This window comes from Drosophila mojavensis, unplaced genomic scaffold (assembly GCF_018153725.1).
Source record: "Drosophila mojavensis isolate 15081-1352.22 unplaced genomic scaffold, ASM1815372v1 contig_80, whole genome shotgun sequence".
NCBI classification, from domain to species: domain Eukaryota; kingdom Metazoa; phylum Arthropoda; class Insecta; order Diptera; family Drosophilidae; genus Drosophila; species Drosophila mojavensis.
In genome coordinates this window covers 12,976,861-12,999,896 of record NW_025318906.1, presented here as the reverse complement: position 1 = coordinate 12,999,896, position 23,036 = coordinate 12,976,861, and the positions used below count along the sequence as shown (strand labels likewise).

Here is a 23,036-nt window from a genome sequence, read left to right as displayed (position 1 = left end):
GGATATCGATTATTAAATTGCAAATAGTACGCTGTTAAGAGAATTTCGAAAATAGTTAACAGCGGCAGTCAACTATAAATAATGTATGTAATGCATATATTTGAATTATTACAAAATTATAATAAAAATTCATTGAAATTAGCATATGTATATAAAATATGATGATAATCTAATTTTTCTTTGAGATTAGACTTATTAGGACCGTTTTCCGTTCCATTCAGGAAAACTCTAGTTCACTTTAAGCTTAATTGAATAACTCATATAACAGTTTTTAGAACTTTGATTTGAGTTGAATTGCTCAAGTTTCTCTTGTGTAAGAATATCATCAAACAATATTGTCCACATTGTATTCTTTCCTAAAGTAAACAAACTCTGAGCAGATCATATTCACTCAATCACACACAAATACATACTTACATACCCTCGCCTTCTCTTGAACTTCCATTTGAGTATTTGCAGAGGCAGCATATTTGAAAATCGGGTTCGTGGAGGAGATGCTATTTGCATGGCTCGACTTTTCATTCGAGGAGGCATTCAGTTGACTATTGACATTGGTTAATTATGCAAGCATATTTTTTGTGAAATATTATTTTCGATTATATATACGTACATATATTGTTCAATGAGCGACTACAGCTGTGAGTGCAAATTTGAGGGCAAGACATTTGATAAGGAATTCGACCGAATGTGGTTGGATATAGCCGATGAGCTGCGAATGCAGCACGAATCAACTGGCATAGGTAAACTATTTCAACACAATCAGATCGGCAGTCCGTGCGACAGTGGATTCGAGAAAATGTGGCGTCAGACTGAAGAGGATCTGCAGAGGGAACAGGAGATTGCAGAACTCACACAAAGATTTTGGCAAAAGCTAAATTTGAAACGTAAACAATCACGATGGAATGTGTGCACAGTATACCCTGTATGCGAAAGTAATAAGAGAGGAGACTGTTGATTGCTTAACAATAATAAGATGCAAAGTGTGAAATTGATTAAATTGAATAAAAATGTTTATTTGATATACAATTAGTCGATCCACGTCCAATTCATAAATAAGTAAATATTTGTATTATATTTAGTCGTACTAGAATACAATGTAAAGATTAAGTTCGTTTTGGTTAAAATAATTTATTGATTCCAGAATATGTTTGCAAGCTCAACATTCAAATTGATTGGATTGATAGTATCATAATAATAAAAGACTTAACGTAGTAATTAATATGCTCTGCGTTCACTTATCTTGCCCAGATCTCAAATCAAAAGTTCTTAAGGAGTTGTAACAGGTTCAGATCTACAGATATATATATCCATGTTTTGCCCAACTGTTTTCATTTTTTTATTTTTATTATTATTATTATTATTTTTTTTTTTTAATTTTATTATTTATCTTTCTCTCTCTATCGCATCTCTCATGACTTTACTATGCATATGAATTTCGGCAAAATGGCACTAAATCTTCAAAACTGTTTCAGAAAAGTATACAAAAAATCTGACATCTGTCAACAGGATATGGAAATATATGTATATATGTATGCATATATGGAATACGGCAACTCAATCAGTTAAGTGTCCGTTGCTCTAGAAACGGTTTGCTGACCGATCTCTGCCCTTTACCCTCGCTGTAGTAGAACAACACCTATTTGCTAGATATTATAGTGGGGAATTTCTCAGTATTTATTTCAGTTTTCTTTTTGTTTCTTTTGTTTCGTTTGTTTCTTTTTAGCTAATACTTTTCACGCGCTCCGCCTGCTGCTGCTGCTGCCTGGACGAAACGTTTCGACGTGCCTCGAGTTGGTGTTTGAGTCGCAGTCGAAATGGCTTTTGGTTATTATTGTATTTGATGATTTGTTGCTGATTTGCTCTTGTTATTTGTTTTTGCAATTTTCCACGTGCTCAACTAAGAGTTAACTTATAAATTAAAAAAACAGCGCAACACACTCGACCACCGCGCTCCATGCCACTCCGCCCACCTAAGAAACGAAGCGAAGCCTTTGGAGCTGCTCGCTGCGTGCGATACGGACTTAGACCTGATTGATTGGCGCGTATCGGTGCACCTTTGGTTGTTTTGGCTCCTTGCTGGTAGTCGGCTTCACAATGTCCTCGCTGAGCTTCTGATACACGAAGGAGTTCTTCGATGCCAATATGGCCATGCGATAGCGCTCGCCGCGCTTGCGCAGTACCAAAGCGACCAGCTTGGCCAGGCCCATCAGGATGACCAGCAGGCAGGTGAGTGCCAAGATGGTTGGTATTAGGAAGTTGGAGCTGTTGTAGTAGATGCGACCGCGCTCAATAATGATCTCCTCCTCGTCGCTATTCAACTCGTCGCTGTCGAGGCCGAATTTATCTGCAATTGCAATGCATTAGGAACTGCTATGATAAGAGTAGATGCAAATCTCCGACTTACCAATCAAGAATTTGTCCTTGGTCTCCTTGGACACATCCACTTCCTCGACCTTCAGGCCGTGGTCCTTGATCTTGGGCTTCAGTTCGCTTTCGATATATTTCTTGACCGCATTTACGGTCTTTGCCTTGTCGCTCTTCTTAATCGGCTCCTCCTCGTCTTCACTGTCGCTATCATCATCATATTCGCTATCACTGTCGTCGTCGTATTCTTTGTCGGCGTCTTCCTTGTCCTCGCCGCCATTGTTCAAGTCTTCCTCCTCGCCGCTGTCCGAGTCCTTCTCCTTCTCCTTGTCGTCGTCAGCGTTAGCCGAGCCCTTCATGATCTTCTGCATATTACTTAGCTTGCTCTTATCCGGAACACTCTTGTCCAAGACACTCAGCAATTTCTTCTCATCATCGTCCAACTTCTTCTCGCTCTCCTCGATGCGCCTCTCAAGATCCTCCTCGCCATTGCTTGAGCTGTTGCTGTGCTTGCACACCTCCTGCGCGAGCTGCGTCCAACCAACCTGAGTCTCGATTTCAATGAGTGAGGCGATATCCTCCAGATTGGGCATCAGTGCCATTCTCTTGGGCATTGTCTGCGTGTGCAGCGATACATAGCTAATAAAGTCCTGGAAATCGTTGTCGCACTTCAGTGGATTGTGGGTTATGTCCAACGAGCGCAGATCCTTGAAGCTCTTAATGTCCGAGGTGGAAATACGCTTGATCAAATTGCCCGAGGCATTGAAGGTACGCAGCGTATCGAAGAACGGATAGCCGACGCCGGCTTCCTTGTCCGTCAGCAACGATGTCAGCTCGCAGTCATTCACGTCTAAGGAACGCAGCTGTCGCAGCGGCTTGAAGAGATGCACAGAGAGCTTGGTGATAGGATTTCCAGCCAGGTTCAGCTTAGTTAGCTCATTGTTTTCCCTAAAAACGAGCTCGTCTAACTGGGTGATCAGATTGTTGCTCAAATCCAAGTCGATGAGCTTTGTGAGGCTGACAAGCGTGTCGCGGGGCAAGTTGTTGATATTGTTCCAGGCCATCTTCAGTGTCGTCAGGTGCGGCATGGTGGAGAAGGTCTTGTGGCCCAGAGCGCCGATGGCACAGTTCGAGAGGTCCAAGTAGTAGACCGTGAAGTAGCCGTTGTAGCTCAAGAAGCCGTCAGTTGGCAATTGGCTCAGCTTTGGATTATCGTTCAAGCGGATGACATCAAGCTCTGAGTTCTTGAAGAACAGCATGCTGGAGACCTGGTCCAGTTCGTTCATGGACAAATCAATGTGGCGCAGACTCTTGAGCGTCATGAACGAGTCTGTCTGAATCTTGGTAATGCCATTGCCCTTCAGGTTCAGATTCGTGAGGCCAGGCATTTTCTCGAACATGGTGTGATGCACATGGTCAATGGAGTTGAAGCTCAGGTCCAATTGCTGCAGCTCGGGCACACCGAAGTGCAGATCGCCCGTGAATGTGTTATATTTCAGATGCAGTATCGATAGAGATGTGCCGTTAAAGACGCCGGCTGGGAGCTCCGTTAGCGAGTTGTAGGACAGATCCAATTCCTCGATTGTTTCAACCGAAGCGAATACCTTCTCGGGTATCTGCTCTAAGTTATTCTGCGACAGATTGATGTAGACAATGTTGGAGAGCATTGAGAAGGCGGTAGGGTTCAGTTCCCTTAGGTTGTTGCGCGAAAAGTCCAGCTCCTCAATGCTGGATGACTAAAATGGAAAGTGAATTGTGATTGGAGAACCGAAATAGATTTCAAGATCATCCCCAACATACCTTCAGCAAGTAATGGAACGTGGACATGAGGCTCAGATCGTTTCCGGAAACGGTCACCATGCGCAGCTTCTTGTTCTGAGCGAAGGTATCGGGGCTAATGATGCCCAGGCCGACATCAGTCATGTTGACGGCATAGAGATCGTCCAAGCCATGGAACGCCTCTGCGTCCACATACTCAACCGTGCAATTGGCGATCTTGATGGAGGCCACGAACTTGAGGCCCAGCTTCTGGAAGAACTTGGGGCCCAGCAGGATGGGATATTTCGGACCCACATTAGTGACCACCAAATCGGTAATGTCCGAGCCAAACTTCTGAGTGCCCAAGTCCAGTCTAAGAAATCAAAGGGTCAATTGATATGGAGGTCAAGATTGGAAGGCATTAATCGATCTACACACCTGCTGCAGGTGGCCACCAGGTAGCTGTTGATGTTGCGCGAGCAGGTGCAATATCTGGGACATGGCACATTCTCGCTGAAGGTGACCTGCTCCTCGTCCATCATCTTGTCCACCTCGTCCTCGTCATCGGAGCTGGAAGTAGAATTCAATTTGTACAGAACATGGAAAAGAACTCAATGTACTCATGGCCATTTTCATAAATATATAGATAAAGTGGTTCATGAGCTCATTTGCTATCGCTATCTTACTCATCGTCATCATCATCGTCATCGTCATCGACATCATCGTCATCATCATATTCATATTCGCTATCAATGGCGTTGTCATTCAAATTTTCCTTAATATCCTTGCTGATCTTGGGCTGGAAGGGAACAGAAATTAGAATATATTAAGCAAAAGAAAGTGGAGCAACTACCTTGGGCTTGCTGGAGGTGTTCTCCTCAATGGGATGCAGCTTGGGCGTGGTCGTCTTGGTCGGCTTGACCTTTTTGGGCCGCGCGCTCGTCGTCTCCTTGACTTCCTGCTCGTCCTCCTCATTCTCGGAGCTGTCGTAATTGTATGCATCGTACTCATAGTTGTCATCATACTCGTAGCTCTCCTCGGTGCTATTCTTGCTGACGGTGGCATTCTCTGGCTTCAGGCGATCCGGCAGCATCTTGTTATAGCGTGGATCCTCGGCCAAAGTCTCGTAGTGCTTGGCCGCCTCCATCAGGTCCTTGAGTGTCTCCTCGCTAACCTCCGATTTCTTGGCCTTGGCCTTGGCCGTGGTCGTATCAAGCGGCGTCTCCTTCACCTTGGGCGTGGATATCTTGATGGCTGCCTTCTTGGCATCCAGCTCCTCCTCGGAGAACAGTTCATTGCTCAGCTGATCATCAGCCAGCACCTTGGCTGCTTTAGCTGGCGCAGCGGACTCACTCGAGTGACTTACATGCAGAACACCCAGTGAGATGACCAGCAGCAACACCAGTCTCGCCTGGCGACCCATTCTTATGCTCGCTAACTGCAATGCAAGAGAGAGAAAGGGAGACAGAGTGAGAAATTATATGAATGTACATAGTAGATGCAGGTAAATGCTTCAGTCTATTTCCTCTAGTTGCACAAAATGTGCCCGTGGAACTCGTTCCGATACTAAGAATGTCAGCAATTCGATAACTTATCTTATCACCCACCTGAGAGATAAGCACAAAACCTTTATTAAATCAACAACTCGCAGTGCGCAGTGCGGATCGAGCTCTTTAAGAGGTGGGCAGACGGTCTCTATATGCCATATACTGATCTCAGCATCCGGCTAATATGGACGCTGCTGACGTGCATCGGTCTCGATCGACGTCGGTCGGTTTTCTGTTGATAAACTCAATTAGCATCTCCCACTGGGCAGAGTTGACATCATGGAATACTCAACTCTGCGACTCCGAGATTGGGCGACCAGTTTTTACGGGGAATTTTACTCAGTTTTTGATATTTTATTTTCTTTCGTGGAACTCTTACTTATCAACGAATGGCCGTTGATAAACAACGCATGAATCTTTAGATATTTTCAATTTGTTACTCAGTTGTTTGCCAAAAAATCTCAACAATTGCAACTTCAGGTACTTTCCCACCTGAGTCCGCTTAAAGAAAGTCGGATATAAGTACTTGGGGTTTTGGTACATTACCAGCTATTTTTAGTGAGTTTATATGAATAGAGATTTATTTGACTGTTTCTATTTCCTGTTGGTTTATATAAAATCTAATCGAAGCGAATGAACTATTGATAAGTTATCTAGCTTCAAGTGCTATCAAAGGGCATTAACATATTATATACACACATATTTATATACATATAGTTGTATATGCATTTAGATTGTCAATTATAGAGAGACGTGTTCCAGCCACAGGCCAAAAACTATTAACGACAATTGGGAAACTCGTGTTAGATTTCTAGTTTCTCGTATGGCAAAAGGCGCTTGGCACGCAGACCAGAGCCATAAACATATGAATAAATATGCATAAACATTACTCTGAAATGACATTTGTACACTCTGTGTGTGTGTGTGTGTGTGTGTGTGTGTGTGTGTGTGTGTGTGTGTGTGAGTCCAGCCAATAAAAAGCAAAGCACTCGACCCAAGCAGCGATCATATTTCCTCTCTATCACCTCTCTCACTACCTCTCCCTCTCTCTCTCTCACACTCTCAGGGAACCCAATTCCCAATGGTCTTTGCACGAGTTTTCGGACATTATATCTATGTGTATATGTGTGTGTGTATTTATCAGAGTCTGGTAAACAAACAGCTCTTAAGTTCAATTTGCTGTTTAGTAGGGCAGACAAAACGCGAATAGCAGGAATATTTTTTGCCTTATATACATACACATATATACATACATATATTTTTTTGTATTTTTGCAAATGCAAATGCGCAGTTTAAAGCTAAACAAAAATGACATTTATCTATAATGTATGACCATATTGAGTGGCTATACTATATCTATATGTCAGTATGTTTGTATGTATATACACGCTTGTTTAATTAGACATATGAATGCACACACACCTAGCTCGCTCGAGCTGCAGTTAGATAGTTATCTGCATGTATCCATGAGATTGCTCTGAGCCAGGCTAAAACAGTTTGCGTGGGCGTCAAAGCGGCTGAGTGCAGTCACAGATACAGTTACAGATGCAGATGCAGTTACAGATATATACATAGGTATATATGTATATACATGTATATATATGACTGGCTCTTTGAACCGGCAATGGCTTTAAACGTGTTTAGGTCTTAGGCAGGCCTATTGCCACAGCTTTTCATCGACTCACGACTAGCTGCGCCTCTCTCTCTGTCTCTCTCTCTCTCTCTCTGTGTGTCTCTCTCTCTCTCTCTCTCTCTCTCTCTCTATCTATCTCTGAGCCTGACTGTAGGTGATCATAGGCGCCGTATACGTCGACACGATACCATAATTAATTCCATTTGCCATTGCAATGAAGTCGCTGCTGGATTGCGTTCAAGTTTAGCCTGGCTAAATCAAATCAAATAAAACCGGTACAGCCCCTGGCCATACTAGCGACGTGTATGCAAATGAACAGCGAGTCGGAAATCATGAGTCAACCAATTCATCAATATACTCCATATGTATTGTTCGATTGTGTTAATGCGAGTCGCAGTCTACTAGCTTCGATATCTCTGTCAACCTTATACGCGCTTCGGTCAAGCCCTGAACTACCGTACCGTACCGCACCGCATCGCACCGCACCGCCCCCTGCCTCTTTGAACCTGTTGCTGTTTGCTCTTGGCATGCGTCGCATTAGTCTGTTTTGCTCTCGCGTTATGTGGCTGGATAATATGAATAAATAGAACCGAGTGGATTTTTGTGTTTCGCATATAATTAACTTGGCCTGATACACATACTAGCTCGGCCTCAAGCCGGTTAATAATATTTATTTAATAGACAAACACTCGCCAGGCACGGAAGTCAACGCCAGGCAGAGCAAACACGCTTTTTATTTTATTATTTTAACTTTCTTTCATTGAAGCACTTCTAGCTCAGAGATATGGAACACTCAAGCAAATACTTGATATATACTTGGTATTTGTTTCCTGAATAGCAACATTTGTCATATTGTTTACCTCAGCTCGAGCAGCTCAAATAAACATTCCCAGTGAAATAATTCTTGGCTGAAGTTTCTCTAATAACATTTTAAAGCTAAATATTTGTTTAATTTTATGGGCCGCAGCGCAGCATGAACTTTATTAACATATTTATATAACATTTAAGGGTATCCGCCCGTTAATTCCGGAAATTCATAGATCACAGTTATGGCCTAAAGTATCGTCTTACCAAAAACAAAAAGTTATTGACAAAACTGCATTTTGTTCGAAGAGAAAATCGATGGTCTCGAGTTTTCAGTTATTTATTTAATCAGGCATTTGGCGTCTGACTGGGTTTGTCAACAGACTGCGGTCGGTCGATCGGTCCGTCGGTCGAACGATCCCTCCGGCCGATAGACATTTCCCATGTGGCTTCGGCTGGCACCCGCATTCGTGCCCCAGCCAAAAACAGTTTCGTATTACAAACAGCCGAGCGAACCGGAGACAATAACAAAATGTCATCTGTCGCCGACTGGCATGTGGAGCACCAGCTGCTGGTGACTGCCCCATGAAAGTTATCAGCATTAGCTTTTGGGTGCGCCCTAAAGGCAGCCCGTGACGACATGATAAATGGGCCAAAGAAATGGTAAAATTGGAAATTGGTAACAGTTGCTATTCAGCTGAGATCAGCGCTCAGAGATCTGCGTATGCGTCACAAGGCCTCTGCGACTGAACTCTGAACAGAGCCAAGTGCCGAGAGTCGAGAGTCGAGAGCCGAGAGCCAACAGGCAACAGCTCGACTCTAGGTAGTTTCACCTTGACAGTGGCTTAAAATTTCAAAAGTTTTTAACATTTGAACCCAAACAGAAATTCATACGAAATACACAGAGAGAGAGAGAGAGAGAGAGAGAGAGAGAGAGAGAGAGATACACACACATGCGTGGGTGCTTGGTGATCTCGATTGAGCTGTTGTCACGTTAAAAATAGCCAGGGTATGCGATGTATTTGCTTGTGAGCAGGAAGTGAAATGAGATTCGAGTCACCTTTTCAGCATGTGTTCGCCCCGGCAGACACAGCAGGCAGACCAGGCTAAGGGCACAATATATTCTTCCTTTGAGATTATACAAAACAACAAAAAACAGTAAGGAACTGAAAAAAACTACAGCGGAAGTAATTTGGCAACGTTGTTGAAACGAGGGTGATTTCATGTAAGACACATATTTCAAGCGCCTTTCTAAAATTAATTGAAACAACACTGAAATTTTTGTATGTCGGAGATTAATAAGACTTTAAATGGAGTTTAACGGAGCTGAATGATTTAGAGGAGGATTGAGGATTGAGATTGAGGTAAAGATTGTTAAATGTTGGAGTTGATTGAAGAGAGTTTGAAGAGAACTCAACAGATAGCTTCAGATATTTGGAGCAGATCATATAGACTTTTATGATATAAATATATAACTTCTAGTTATACTTGTTATTTCATATAAGCTAATATGAAATACATAGACTATTTATTTCAAATGATCAATTAAATGTCTTTTTCAGAATCGGTTTTATATTCTCTAGAATATTTTTATATAAATATTTGCTATCTGCAACACAAATAGAACATTTCATGAGAATAGCTAGAGAATATCTTCCATATTAGGTGCACCAAAAGTCTGTATTATATCATTACATCGTTTGCTTCTCAGTTACAGCTAAATAATACTGATCCGCAACCTATATGATCGGTCGAACAGCTGTCAAAGTTATCTTCTGGGTAGACGTTACGTATTTATACTAAGCTATCATCTAGCACCCTATATGATAGGCCCTTCAGCTGTCAGAGTTGCCCTTGCTCACTTATACTGAATATTTTCAGCTAAAAGTTTTAACTTTTTCGTATCATATCAAATACAAAATCATATTATTATTTCACATCTCCGACAGCTATACATAGGGCATAAATTCTCTCATTACATACCCTAATAATGAGAACTCATATTCCCTATATACGCAGTTGTGGAAGTGTGCTTAGCTTTCAGGTTTTTGACGCACCTTGATCACGACTTAATCCCGTTTATTGACAGTTCATTAGCAGCCACAGACTGCGTGATATTTCAGTTGTCATTCGTTATTAAAACGGGGCTGATTGCAACTTAATATCGCATTACGTATCAGATACGATAACTATGAATATAGATCAGTTCTCAACTTGAAATGGCGAATGCTTTGAATGACTTTTGACTGATGTTGTGTCTAGTATATAATAACTATATACTATCTATGTATATAATATATCTGTATGCCTGCATGTTTATTCATTATTTCGAATGCGGCTCATCATTTCTGCGACGTTAAGTTTTGCACTAAAAACTGTTTAATATGAGAGTTGCAGAAGCATATAACGACAACATGCTCATACAATGGAAAAATTGCTCAAGGCGTGCACATAAAAAAAATGCCGACATTTGACCACACACATGAGCACACACACACTCGCACACACGCAGAGAAAAAGGGGGAAACTGTTGAGTGGCCGCAACAATAACAACAACAAAAGCGGCTTTAAGAGATGGCCAGACTGGTTTTCGACTGGAAATTGCGACTTGGAGCAGCAACAGCAGCAGCAGCAGCAGCAGCAGCGGTGACCGCAGTCAACTCTCGAGCAGCTGCTGTCGATGCCGAAAAAAAAAAAAAAAAAAACGTCACAGACCTTCCAAGTCAAGCGAAGTCAAACCAAGCCAAAGCCGTAAGCCAGGCCCAAAGATGATTTTTTCGAGTTTTTAAATTCTGAGTAAAACAATTTCCATTTACTTTGCAAACAGTGAAACTTTCGACAATCTAAGGAGGCTGGAGAGTCCAGTCAGACATTCAAGGGGAGAACCTAACCAGTTGAACAGATTTAGTTCAGTTGATATTCGGACTAGAGAGAGTTTAGACCTATCGTTCCAAATTATATAAAATATATTATTTCTTTGAACACAAAGTTGTTATATATTCACAAGAACCCAACACAGCGTCCCCCAATCACTAGTACTCTAGTATGGGAGCGCTTAACTGGCGCCCGAGCAGGGACCCACATTCTTCACGGAAGTAAAGGAAAACGGTGACGTGTCAATAATTCTATAAAAATAACTTATTAAAAAAGCAAGTACAAATAAATTGTTCCAATCCAATTGGGCAATTGTTGGCAAAATTACGAAGTACTTCTGCGATTTGCAAAGTAATGGGATGAAAGTCCTTGCCATAACATAAAACAATAAATAATAACATAATTTCTAGCAAGTGTTGATGCACTAGATAATTCTATAACATAAAAGAAATCGTGGCTAAATGGTGGTATTGGCAATACCTAGGTTCAAATCCGTGCCGAGACGAGTCTTAAAACGAAAATACAAGAAATTTGCAGGCATAATGGTGGTACGAGATTGATTCTCGTATCGAGGTTCAAATCCTTGCCTTAAGACAAATGTCATAAAAAATAAACGTCACAATTTCCACCTGTGTTGAATGATGGGTTTCCGTATAAATTAAAAGAAACCTAGTGGTCAAAGTTAAGTTTAAAGCACTAACTATATAACAAAATTAAAAGGCGGTTGTCTGGAAATCTCTAATCAACAAGCAAAGCATATATATGCAAAAATAAAAACATGAATTGCAGAGACCTTCTATTCGATCGTGGAATAACCCTTACCCTAGTAGGTCTTAGAACCAAAGAGGAATACTTTGGGCTTCCCTTTCGGAAGAGAATAAGTCTGGCAACAATATATAACAGAAAAAAGTAAAATAATTAAATAAATGAAACGAAAGCAAGAGAGAGACCAGATGATTGTGGAACCACCCTCACCTAAGTAGGTCTTACACCAAAGCAATTCTACGAGACGATTATTAATATTTTCTTATCTCCACTGGAAACGGTAAATAGCAGCAGCTTGGAAACAATGAAAAGCTGATTTAATGTAGAAAATTAGATCGATAACATAGTAGGCATCGAATTGAATAGTAAGTAAGTTTTCCGACATTGAAATAATTTAGTTCACTTTTGCACCGAGCTCAAGCCGTAACTAAAACGAAATATTTTGAAAAATTTACAAATTATAAAAAAAATACCAAAAAAAAAAAATAATAATAATAATAAAGAAATTTAAAAGAAATCCTACAAAAAGTTTAAAAATTAAAAAAAAAAATAGTAATCAAATAAAAATAATCCCACAGAGGGTTTAATAATAAAAATAATAATAATAATAATAAAAATAAGAATAAAAATAACTTATATAAATAGAATAATAATAGTAGAATTAACAGATAACAAGTAATATTGTCATAACCACAAATGAATACTAAATGTATGGAACTATGAGTGCTTTGAATTAACTTGAAGGTGGATATTGATGGCCCTCTTTATAAATTTATATTGGATAAATAACATTATATTGGGCAATTTATATTGGATAATTATCATTATATTGGACAATTTATATTGGATGAATATCGTTATAATGGACATATGCACCCTGATCTTCGGGACGCAGATATTTAGATGGGGAAGAGTTAAGACTTTTGACAATCTAAGGAGGCTGGAGAGTCCAGTCAGACATTCAAGGGGAGAACCTAAGCAGTTGAACAGATTTAGTTCAGTTGATATTCGGACTAGAGAGAGTTTAGACCTATTGTTCCAAATTATATAAAATATATTATTTCATTGAACACAAAGTTGCTATATATTCACAAGAACCCAACACAGCGTCCCCCAATCACTAGTACTCTAGTATGGGAGCGGCTTTAAGAGATGGCCAGACTGGTTTTCGACTGGAAATTGCGACTTGGAGCAGCAACAGCAGCAGCAGCAGCAGCAGCAGCACCAGCACCAGCACCAGCAGCGGTCACCGCAGTCAACTCTCGAGCAGCTGCTGTCTATGCCGAAAAAAAAAAAATAAAAAACGTCACAGACCTTCCAACCCAGCGTCGGAGTCAAGCGAAGTCAAACCAAGCCAAAGCCGTAAGCCAGGCCCAAAGATGATTTTTTCGAGTTTTTAAATTCTGAGTAAAACAATTTCCATTTACTTTGCAAACAGTGAAACGCCGAAAAAAAAAATAAATAAAAAATAAAAAACAGTCTGCTCAGACACACTTTTTTCTTCAAAGCTGAAGCTGAAGCTGAAGCTGAGCTCGTCTATCCGAGCTGGCGACATTTGCTGCTGGGCCGCTCTCTGTTGACGATGATCTTCATGATTAGCAGACATGTGCTGAATTTAAAAAGTGCCATAAACAGTGGCTTCGCAATCCGAATTCGTTGGAACGACATTATACATCCCACATACACACACATATGTACATACCTAGCGGAGCTAGCAAAGTGCTAAGCAAAGCTAATGAACAAAAATTATTTAATAATAATGGCACGTGCGTGTGATTTCAGCTAGCTAACAAACAATCATCCATCTCGCTCTATCTACCTCACTCTATCTTCCCTTGAAGAAAAATCTATATTAAACTTGTGCAAAACGTTAAAACCACTTCTAATTAAAAGTTTCATATGTATAGAAGCTGGCAAACATTTTACAAACTTGTTACGGCATATTCCAGTTTTAATTAAAATATGCTGAATATTAATGCGAATAACTAAAAATAGAATAAGTCATAATCAAGCACAATAATTCTTTATAAGACACAAAAATACTTTAGTAACTAGACAAACTTTGAGAAAACTTTGAGACCAAGATGCGAGGTCAAGAAATACATTAACAATTAGTTAGAGCTCGAGTTCAAAGCACTTTGAGCAATGAAATATAAATGATATTTTTAAATTTATTTTAATTTAGTAAAATATGTTTTTCAATTTTTTTTTTTTTTTTTTAATATTTATTTTTTTTTTTTTTTTTTTGCAGCAGATTCCAAAATATTAAAATAAATTTTTTTTTTATAAAATTATGGTAATATATGAGTACGAATAAAATTGATGTAAATAATATATGGAATATATAGGAAACATATTTAATATAAATAATATATATATATATATATATATATATATATATATATATATATATATATATATATATATATATATAATAAATAATCCTCAAGCAAATCAAATTAAAAAAAAAAAAAACATTAAAATATATAAATGTGTTAAAATATGTATAATATAAAAAAATAAATAAATTTCAGAAATCAATAAAAAATAAAATAAATACAAAATTGAACAAATAAAATAAATAATAATCAAGCAAATAAAATATTTTAAAAAAATCATTTAAATATATAAAAGTGATAAATATATATAAAAATACATTCATTAAAATACGTATAATGTAAAAAAAATGAATAACATTAAAATACAAATGGCTTTAATAAAATTACGTTTCAAGCATAAAATTGTTATAAAATTGATGATGCAATAGAAATATGTTAATTATAGTTCAATAATACGTGAATTTTGCAATATTTTATTTTGAAAACATTCTTGGCTAAATGGCTATAATAACACTCCCATATAGAAGACTTCGCAATACGCTTTCGTTGCGTGGTTAAAGAATTGAAAATTGCAATAATAAATATTATTGTCAATTTGGGTCAAGCTTAAGTGGAATTTCTGAGTGGATACAATTGATGAAATTGCCAAAATTTTCTGCAATTAATCAGGATGAAAGAGCTGATGGAGAAGCATAAAAAAAAACATATAAATATATGTATGTATATATGTATATAAAGGTTGTCTTTGAGTAAGAACTGCAATCGACGAGGAAGAAAATTGCATTTCGCTGACAAAACAACTTTGAGTGCATGAGTAGAGAGAGAGACAGAGAGAGAGAGAGAGAGAGAGAGAGCTATATACATATATACAATAGCATTGTAAGGTAAATAAACATATGTACATATATAGTATATGAGTATCTGTTTATGAGACAAAGACTCTGGGCAGCTGTCAACACAGAGGCTTTGCTTATCGTTGAATGATCCCACTGTGGTAGTCCATGGCCCGCTAGACATGTGATTAATCGAGCTTAAAATTTCAATTGCCCAGCGTTTTGTGCTTGAAAACTCTTCATTTTCTTTATTTCTTTTTGTGCTGATAAAGGGAGTTGGGTGCTCGTTTCTGTCATCGGAGCTGTGCAGGAGCTGCTCAGGTGCATATTTTTCCCAACTTTTTTTTTTTTTTTTTTTATATATACTTATATTTTCATTTTTTGGTGACATTTGCTTGTTATCAGAAAGTTGATTTCAATATTCGTCAGCTTAATGCACAATTTGTGTTTGTTTCCTTGCCTTGTGGGCCGTAATTGCTGGCCAGACAGTTAACGAGTTAATGCTGCATATAGCCATATTAAGCGCCCCACATGATTGCGCTTTGTTTTATTTAATATCATTCGCAGCCATATGCATGCATATATAGTATTATTGGCAGGAAGCAGAGCATAAATTAAGTTACTGCCAAAAACCGGCTCTCAGTTCCTTACGGCTCAGATCAGCGGTTCATTAGCGCGTACTTGAAAGAATCTCGGCATGACGCTGAATGAGAGACCCCCCAACCCTTCCGCCCGCCAATCCCGCCGCCCACACGCATCGCTTTGAAGTTGCTCCGCTTGCACTGCATCAAAATAGTTTTTACTGTTGCCTTTTCCACACCTGAGTGTGAGTTTTCAGTTCACACAAATTCAACTTTGCACTCGACTCCACTTGACTTGACTCGGCTCGACTCATAGCCTAGGCTCTCCATATGAAATTGTGACTGCCTTTGTTTATGGGGAGGGCAGACAGAGACGGAACAGCCATCGCACTTGACTGGGCTGTCGGCACGTAGTCGTCGTCTCTCTATGAGATTGCAGAGGGGCTTTAACGCCATTGAGTTCATGAAACTGTCAACGTGCTAATACTCGCACTCAATGCACTCAATACTTACGACGACGACGACGACGATTGACGCCATCGGGCACAGATATGAAAATGTTCTACCAATTGGCTAGCATTGGCTTAGCGCTTGTCAAATTGCTGACATTATTATCGCAGCGAGGTCTTAAAATTCAAATTCGTTGGCCCTGCCCTTACCTGGCCAGATTGCCATTGCTGTGGCATGCTGCGAAGTTGAATGCCGACCGAGCATGAAACACAAATTCGTCGATCTCTGAATTAATTAAGTGCAGCAAATGGAATCTGAAATGTGAGTTTTTGTTGTTGTTGTTTTTTGTAGCTGCAAGCGCAGGCGTGCGCCGCAGCCCAAAACAAACCAAGGCAGAACCAACAGGCTGAGCCACAGTCGGAGCCACAGCTCCAACCGCATTTGCAGTCAGACAGAAACAACAACAACAACACAAAACGCTGGCCACGTCCACATTCCTCGTACCAACCACGTAGCTGCTGCCGCTGCTGCTGCATGCCGGCTCCACAGACGGTGCTCTCTGCCTCCCCCTCCCCCTCCCCCTTCGCTGCCCCTCTGCCCACTTCAGTCTGACTCACTTTTTGGGCCGAGTCTGGATCTGCGTTGGGCAAATCAAAATCGTTGCATTTCATTAGCCATCAGCCAGCAAACACAGACCACAATCGCGGCCAGCCAGACAGACAGACAGACAGACAGACCGACAGACCATATGCCGTGCCAAGTCGAGCTGCCGTCTCTGTTTTTGGTTGTTGTTATTGGCCTAATACGTAATTTATGATTGCGACTAATACACACAGACACACACACACACGCGCAGGCACTAAATAAAATATATTAGCTTATGCATTTGTCATGATCTGTGCTGTGAAAGCATTTACATAAATTGACATTTCAATTCGAACTGTTTTTGATCAAGTCCAAGAGATTTTAGACCAAATAAAAACAACTTTTTAAAGCTATCATATATTAGATGGTAGAGAGTTTAGAAATGCATTTATATAAGCGCAGGCCAAAGATATAGTTGACATTGTTGATAGCATTAGGAGAAGTTGGGGCAGTTGAGCAATCAAGGCTTAACTGATGATCGATCATAGCTATGAGACCTAATTAGATGATATACTGTCCCAATATGTTTCCCCATATAGATGAATATATGAATTCAAGCACTTTTTCAGTATGCCTGGCATACCCTATATGCATATAGGTCTAGAAAATATGCGTGTTTATGTCTCTGTCCCTTTCTATCTCTCTCTCTCTCTCTTTACCCTACGCACACAGTTAGACAGTGAAAGTTAAGATCCGCTGCAATTGAAATTCAATTATGGTGGCACCAATAGCCAAAGTATGTTAAGACTGCGTCATGGAGCATGCGGCATGCAGCAGTTGGCATTGCATGGCATGCGATATGCAGCGTTTGGTTTTGTCACTTGCCTTGATCTGATCCGTGGCCGGCGAAGTGGAGAATGGCATCTGGTTTGACAGAGAGCCGCAAGATAGTACCGCAGTTGATTAACGATCTCTGATCGCTGATCGGTGATCGGTGATCGCACTCTGCAGTCAGTCAGGCTTGATCGATTCGAGTCAGGGTTAAGGTAAATGTCATAGCAAAATGCGTTCTCCATGTACATTTCACGCTCAATTAGGCAAACGAGCACGCTTAAGCCAAGCTAGAGCAATAAACTATCTGTATAATGCATTTAGCTCCTACACGTTTTATACACACTTCAATCGATCATCGACGCTTGCAATTGGTTTTATATTTCGGCATCTGATATGGAAACATGACATCATTTGCCAAAACACTCGAAAATCACTCGAAAATTGTTATTTGAAGAATCGCAATTTGTTTTTCTGTTGATTTTTTTTTCTTCTTTTTTTTTTTTTTTTTTTTTGCATGATTGTCATGCGGAGATTCGCTAACTAGGCAAGAACAACAATAGCTAAAGCAGTTAATAATATACAGTCGGCAGCTCAGCTATGAGATATGCTAGGAGTTTTTTATTGTCTAATAATATTTTGTATTTGTATATGAAATAATTGGTCTAAAAACAATTAATTTGACTATATATCAAATATTATAATAATGTTGTACAATGAAATTCAAGCTGCCATTAATAGAGTTATTTCGAGTGCTCATTGCAGGCCATTAAGCTGATATGAAGTCTGCTCAAAAAACTTTCAATATTTTCTATATTATATATTATATATTATATATTATATATTATATATTATATATTATATATTATATATTATATATTATATATTATATATTATATATTATATATTATATATTATATATTATATATTATATATTATATATTATATATTATATATTATATATTATATATTATATATTATATATTATATATTATATATTATACTATATATAATATGGACTAGATTTATTGTATGAAGTTTTTCGAATAACTATGTTTAATATCCACCGAGAATTACTTTAAAAAGGCAAAAATAATATCTACTTTATATGTATGTATATATACATATGTATATCACATTACCGCGTAGAAGTTACATAAGTTAAGCTTCAATGAATTTTAACTTAAATAAATAATATTCACATATATATTTCTTATATAATATACAACACCCTAAAAATTCTATATATAATTTAATTAAAATCCAGTTCGTTTGCATGTCAAATAGATGATTTTTTAAGTGTTTTTTTGTCGTCATTTGTTTTGGCGAAAAGTCGTGATATGTTTGTTAAAATAAAAATGCTATTAAGACGTATTTTTATAGGCATCCCAGAGACATTTAAGCTGCCGCTGTTGCTGTTCCTGTTGCTATTTCTACAGGGTATATGTAGTTGGCATTACGCATACGCCGCATGTGCCAACACTTAAGTTTCTGCCTGGTTTTTTCTCCCATTTTATGAATGCGAAAACATCTAACCGAGTTTGCCTACACGCAAACAGCGACAGCTGCCAGTTACCGTTGTTGTTGTTGTAATTGGTGTTGTTAGTGGCAAGCTCGTTGAACAACATTTAATTTTTAGCCAAATGTTTGCCTGCCACTTTGACGAATTCGTTAAGCTGTTCGTAAAGCTAAGGCAGAGTGTTCACTCACACAATTTGTTGCCCTCCTCCGAAAGCGGAGTTCAACTAGCCTGGCCCCCTAGCTCCCCTAGCTGCCCCTACTCCACACACTGTTTGCTGTTAACTACTTTATGAGAGCTGTTGGCACAAGTACAGCCTAGGCATCTACTCAATTACCACTGCAATCGAGCAGGGGGGCAGGGGGTGGGGCCAGAGCGCTGCAGCTCGCTCGTAGAGCCGAGTGCTCTGACCTCATTAGTTCGGCAGACACACGAAACTCAAAAACGGAGTCAGAGACAGAGACGGAGTTGTTGTCGTTGCCAGCCAGTTATATGTATTTTATCTGTGGGCCGGCTTATGGCAACATGTTGCGATAAGATAATGTCGCCACTAGCCTAGGCGATCTATCGCCACACAAATGATGGAAAGGTCTCAGTTTTTGACACTACTCGAAAAATAATGCATACTCAAAGAGATATCGCACTTAGCGAGGACTTTCTGCACTCTCGTTTCCACCTCTTCCCCTCATTCCCAGGTAATTGGCTCGACTGTGTCCCAATTTGCATAAAAAATACTCAAAGTATTCATGGAATTGCAACACACCTATGTAAACGTTGTTGACTATAGCTAACGTAATCATGTCGCACCTCCACATTCAAGTGTCCAAATGACGTATTTATGTATATTTGTATAGTCACATAAATTCATATCTGCTCACAATACATATATACAATATTTAGATAGATATATAGCCCAATACTTTACGAGCATGTACAAAAATAATAGTTTTGTTATATTTCAGTCACCCATGAAATTGATAAAAAATTCTAGACGCATACATACATATAGTTATAATTATACATACATAAATACATACAAATATATGTGTATTTATTTGTGGTTAAAGGGAAAAAACTTGTTTGGAATTATTGATGTAGACAGAATTTGATATTGTGATCGATAGAGTTTGTTCATTATTTTTTCGATCAAATCGACATTCCTTTCAGTGCTCAATGCATTCCCTCACATCAGCAAAGAAAGCTTTCAGAGTTGGCTCGATAACTGCGCATCTGTAAGATAGATAGCATTCCAGGGCTGATAATGGGACAGCTGCAGCTGCTGTCGCTGTCGACGTTGCCGTTGCCGTTGCTGTCCCTGGCGAATGTCAGCGAAATGCCTAAAGCCAATCTTCAGGGCATTGAGTCGCGGGTCTCGGGTCTCTAGTCACTCGGGTCTTACGATATTTTAGTAGAGTTTACAATGCTTCTGTCTCTCGACTTGGCAACGAGCTGAGTTTTATATGAAGGTGACTTCTTTTCGAATGCATTACCGGTTTTTCTTGCCCCCCCTCTCTACGCGCTTCCCTCTCTCTCACTCTTTTGCTCTCTCTATCACACTGCGCAACTGATCGCACTCTTCAGGAAAAGAGTAATGCAATATATTTACACACGCATACAAACAAATACGCACACACACAAACACACAGGTGTAAGCTACCTTTGAGCGGGCATGCGAAAAAGGGTGAACAAGTATATAAAATATCAATTTCTTACTTCGGACTATAAACATCATTTGTTAGTTTTAAATAAATTAAATTACTATATATTTTTAATTGTGTATTATCATATTTGATATAAATACTTCGAGTATGTAAAATTAAAGCTTTTAAATTTTTATAATATTTATTTATATTTTCTTTGTATGAAATTAAATGAAGACCTGTTAATTTTTATTATTAAATTATATTTTCTTGTTATTATTCTTTTACTTTATTAAATCAAAACTTTTATTAGTTTTATTAAATTCAATTGTATATATTTTTTTAGTTTTGTATTTTTTTTATTATTGTATTTTAAATTTGTACATAAGCTATTTAATTTTCTCCTTAATTTAAATATTTGCAGCATATTAATTACAACCTAAATATTTTTAATAATCATTTAAAATTTTAAATTTTAAAACATAGAGTATTACTTCTTGGTAGAGTATATCAAATTCGTATTGCTGTAAAGGCATCTATTCATTTCCCTAAGCCTTTGGCACATTTTAAAAATATTGCGCGATTCAGTCATGGCAGACTGTAAATGTTTGTCTACCACGGATAGCCGGGGTCTGAGCCAGAGCAAGCCAAATCGCATATCTCACCTGGAGACGACGTGCGGCTGCTGCACTTTTTCTGACTTTGTCTGTATTGGTGAGTGCAAGAAAGTAAGTGCTTACTAAGAGAGGTTACAGTTGGCCTCTTGTTGATAAAGCTGCCAAATTGGCGGCAAGAATTGGGCCAGTGCTGGCTCAGTGGTAAAATAAAAAACGGCGAATGCTTAGATAATGCGGACTTAAGTTGAAAATTTATATGTCATTAATACGCTCTCTAGTTCGACTACACACACAAACATACTGCTGTGTGTGTGTGAGTTTTAGTGTATTTTAGATATGGCACAGTAAAGGCAGCAGCGCGCAGGTAATGAAGCTACAGGTAGGTAGACAACAAACAACTACAAACTCATACACACGCACACAAATAGCCGCTCGCTTACACACACTTGCATACTCGCGTTCACGTACTCGTGCATGAGCGACTCGTCGTAATTGGGAAAACACGTGCGATAGAGCGAGTAAACTCTTGTTGTTGATCTCAGCTCGCATGTTGTTGCTCTCGCACTTGTGCTCCGTATGCCTGCCCGCAAATGACGAAATCTCATCCCTCATTTTCATTCAAATTCAATGTCTACTAGCTCTGGCTGTGGCTCTGGCTCTGGCTTGAACTGCACTTGCAACCAACAATTTTGCATCGTGGTCTGGCAGATGAATATTCAGATATGTATATATTTCCTACAATTTGCACTTACCTTGCGTTTGTGGGCTGCGTAAAATACGTTGCTCTCGAATGAAGCGAAGTAATCCAAACTTTGATATGATCTCTAAAATAAACACACAAACGTTATCCAAAAACGAAAACAAACACAAACTTTATCTGAAGGTTTTGTCTAGCACTACAGATTACTACGTATGCATGTATGTGTATGGAAACTTTTCAGCTGATTTTTTATAATTTAAATTATTTGTCACGTTCTTAACAAGTTGAGCATATGGCTAATTTATATATATTTTATTTTGTTTTTTTTTTTTTTTTTATAGTTAAGCGAAGCAGTTACTCCTTATTTTACCGATATCTCGTGTGCAGTAGTAATACCGCTTCTCTCGTAACGAATTCGTTTTAACACCTGTTGAAGTTCAAACTCGACTGATCGTTGCGCTGTCGAAGTTGAGTATACCGGAGATCTGCTGTTGCAGCTCTAGACTGTTAACCAACTGTTAAATATATCGATGACAATTCAAAAATTCGATTAATCAATTAAGCCAAACAACTGGCGCCATCTGCCGAGTATTGTATATTACCGTTTCAACAGAACACAGCACTTATGCCTAAGAGTTACCTTTATTTTATAGCATAATTTGCAGCACTATTCACTTTATTCATTTTGGTATATCTTACAAGTATGCACTATTGATATGTACATATCTAAGTTATTCAACGCAAATTCTAAACCTATTGCGATGTTAGCGCTAGTGTCGTGGCATTTCTATAGTTGGGTTTGGTTTTGTTTAATTTAATAAATCATATGTCGATTAGGTTTTTACAAACTAAAGTAATATTAGTATTCTAATTGTTCCTCTACATTTGATTTGAATATATTTTACAAAAGATGGCTCTGTTTTCAAAATAATTTAGTTATATTTCGATAGTATTTAGCTATCGATATTAAATATTTTAATATGCACATTTCATAAATAAAAAATGAAGCTTGCTGTGAAGTAAATACTATAAAGTTATAGCAATAGTAATTCTTCATTTCTAAAGCTATTTTTTTGTCATTTCTCATGCAGAATTTCTCAAAATATCACTTCACAGTGTGACCATAATAATATGGCGTAATAACTTTTGGTTAAAACACATTGAAAGTATAATTGATTTTAATTAATAACATTTTG

At 38.5% G+C, this 23,036-nt stretch overlaps 2 protein-coding genes across 2 annotated transcripts; one reads left to right on the top strand and one right to left on the bottom strand.

Annotated features, from left to right (window-relative positions):
• The first annotated feature begins 23 nt into the window (after positions 1–23).
• On the top strand, positions 24–1,219 carry LOC26527677. The gene has a single exon (XM_015163839.3). The coding sequence runs from the start codon at positions 623–625 to the stop codon at positions 953–955; it is 333 nt and encodes a 110-aa protein (XP_015019325.1). The 5' UTR covers positions 24–622; the 3' UTR covers positions 956–1,219.
• LOC6579705 lies at positions 1,109–22,318 on the bottom strand. The gene is made up of 8 exons (XM_002005551.4): positions 22,211–22,318; positions 21,893–21,964; positions 4,976–5,560; positions 4,809–4,921; positions 4,561–4,692; positions 4,165–4,495; positions 2,405–4,100; positions 1,109–2,344 (listed from the first exon to the last, which is right to left on the bottom strand). The coding sequence occupies exons 3-8, from the start codon at positions 5,543–5,545 to the stop codon at positions 2,022–2,024; spliced, it is 3,165 nt and encodes a 1,054-aa protein (XP_002005587.1). The 5' UTR covers positions 5,546–5,560; positions 21,893–21,964; positions 22,211–22,318; the 3' UTR covers positions 1,109–2,021.
• Between the last annotated feature and the right edge of the window lie 718 nt (positions 22,319–23,036).

What these genes read in the sequence shown, in the direction of transcription:
- LOC6579705 (XM_002005551.4), bottom strand. Translation starts at nt 5,545, where the DNA reads ATGGGTCGCCAGGCGAGACTGGTGTTGCTGCTGGTCATCTCACTGGGT. An exon ending in ACACCTCCAGCAAGCCCAAG is followed by an intron (nt 4,922 to 4,975) that starts GTAGTTGCTCCA and finishes GTTCCCTTCCAG; the next exon opens with CCCAAGATCAGCAAGGATAT. An exon ending in CTGGTGGCCACCTGCAGCAG is followed by an intron (nt 4,496 to 4,560) that starts GTGTGTAGATCG and finishes TTGATTTCTTAG; the next exon opens with ACTGGACTTGGGCACTCAGA.
- LOC26527677 (XM_015163839.3), top strand. Translation starts at nt 623, where the DNA reads ATGAGCGACTACAGCTGTGAGTGCAAATTTGAGGGCAAGACATTTGAT.